This window comes from Salvelinus sp. IW2-2015, linkage group LG8 (assembly GCF_002910315.2).
Source record: "Salvelinus sp. IW2-2015 linkage group LG8, ASM291031v2, whole genome shotgun sequence".
NCBI classification, from domain to species: domain Eukaryota; kingdom Metazoa; phylum Chordata; class Actinopteri; order Salmoniformes; family Salmonidae; genus Salvelinus; species Salvelinus sp. IW2-2015.
The window spans coordinates 1,814,626-1,816,226 of NC_036848.1; the positions used below are offsets into that span (position 1 = coordinate 1,814,626).

At 50.6% G+C, this 1,601-nt stretch overlaps 1 protein-coding gene across 1 annotated transcript in view; it reads right to left on the reverse strand.

The window, feature by feature from the left end:
* Positions 1-388: 388 nt before the first annotated feature.
* adam19b (ADAM metallopeptidase domain 19b) overlaps positions 389-1,601 on the reverse strand; it is a gene marked incomplete at both ends in the record, with an annotated part of 53,142 nt that continues 51,929 nt past the window's right edge. The window contains 4 exon segments of the mRNA XM_070444643.1: positions 389-616; positions 773-968; positions 1,122-1,260; positions 1,454-1,562. Coding sequence (XP_070300744.1) covers positions 389-616; positions 773-968; positions 1,122-1,260; positions 1,454-1,562 — 672 coding nt within the window.

Here is a 1,601-nt window from a genome sequence, read left to right on the forward strand (position 1 = left end):
TCTTACCTGCTGGGTTTCTTCTGTCCACCAGGTGACGACAGATTGAATTTTCCTCTCTGTAACACATCTGATGGTATTTTGGGCTTGGTGAGCGGGCAGGGGGGTGGGGGTCTGTTGGGGGGGTCAGGTCTGTGTGTGTGAGGTGTTGAGTGGGGGTTGGGGGGCAGGATGGCTGGAGGAAGGGGAAGAAGGGGTCCTTTCTGCTGGGTTAGGTAGCTGGGGATGGGAGGTTTAGGCTTGGGCTGTGGCAGGGGCTTGAGAGAGGGTTGGGGCTTGGGCTGGAAGGGAGGAGTTGGGACTTGGGGCTGGAGGGAGGGTTGAGGCTGGGGCGTGGGGCTGGGCTGGGGCTGGGGCTGGGGCTGGGGCTGGGGCTGGGGGTTGAGGTTGAGGCTGGGATGAGGGTTGGGTTGCTGGGGTTGCGAGCCTGGGCTTGAGGCTGGGGCTGGGATTGAGACTGGGGCTGGGATTGAGACTGGGGCTGGGATTGAGGCTGGGGCTGGGATACAGCCTGTCTCTGCTGGGCAGCGTAAGCAGGTATAGGAGGGGGTTTCACAGTCGGATGGAAGATAGCGTGCCTGGTCCTGGTGGAGGGGCTGGGGCGAGGACTGGACTGACGCTGTGGAGGACAAACACAAGCACTCACAGCACTACTGTCAGAACAGTTTTTTAATTATTATTTTGTTATTTACCTGTCAAGAGTAAGCTTTTTAGCATTGATTTTACTGTACATACAATGTACTTTGGTGTAAGGTGAATGAACAGATCCCCTCACCAGTCTGTCTGAGCCCTGTCTCTTCAGTAGGAAGGCAGGGTTGGCATGGCCGTTGGCATGGCTGTTGTCAAGGTGACTGTTGGCATGATTGTTGACAAGGTGACAGTTGGCAAGACTGTTCACAAGGTGACCGTTTTCAAGACTGTTGGCTTGTAGATGTTTGGCTTCAGCAGGGACTGGCCAACTGACTGGACAACTAAGGAGTCAAACACAGTGTTTTTCATTCTAGAAGTTAAATCTGAGATGTTGATTACTGTGAAATGTCTATGGTGTATATTTTCCTTGAATAAAATAAGATAAATTCAAACAGTTGAAGATGTGAAAACAACTGAAATACTGAGTTACACACATTGTCTTGGGTGGTGGGACCGAGGTCTTCAGAGGAAGGTTTTTATGGAGTTTATGGCTGTAGCAGCACCACAGTCCCACAGCAGCCAATAGGACAAAGAGAACCATGGGGAGGAGCAACAGGACAGGAAGTAGACTGCCTAGAAACACAAACAACATCAACAACAAAGGTCAGATCAAAGATTAACCTGGAAGATATGACTTGAAAACCAACAATCAAATATATGTGGTTTAACCTAGTAGTCTTTTGCAACACCACATCAGTTATTAGATTTAATCAGTTATTTGACTGACTGAATCAGTATTTGAGTGACTGGTTGGTTGATAACATACTGTGGTTGATGACAGGTCCACTGTCGACACTCCCTCCTGTCCCCTCCTGGTCACACAGGGGAGGGGCCCAGCCTGAGTCACAGTGGCAGTGGTGGTTGTTGTTACACAGCTAGAGGGAGAGAGAGAGAGAGAGAGAGAGAGAGAGAGA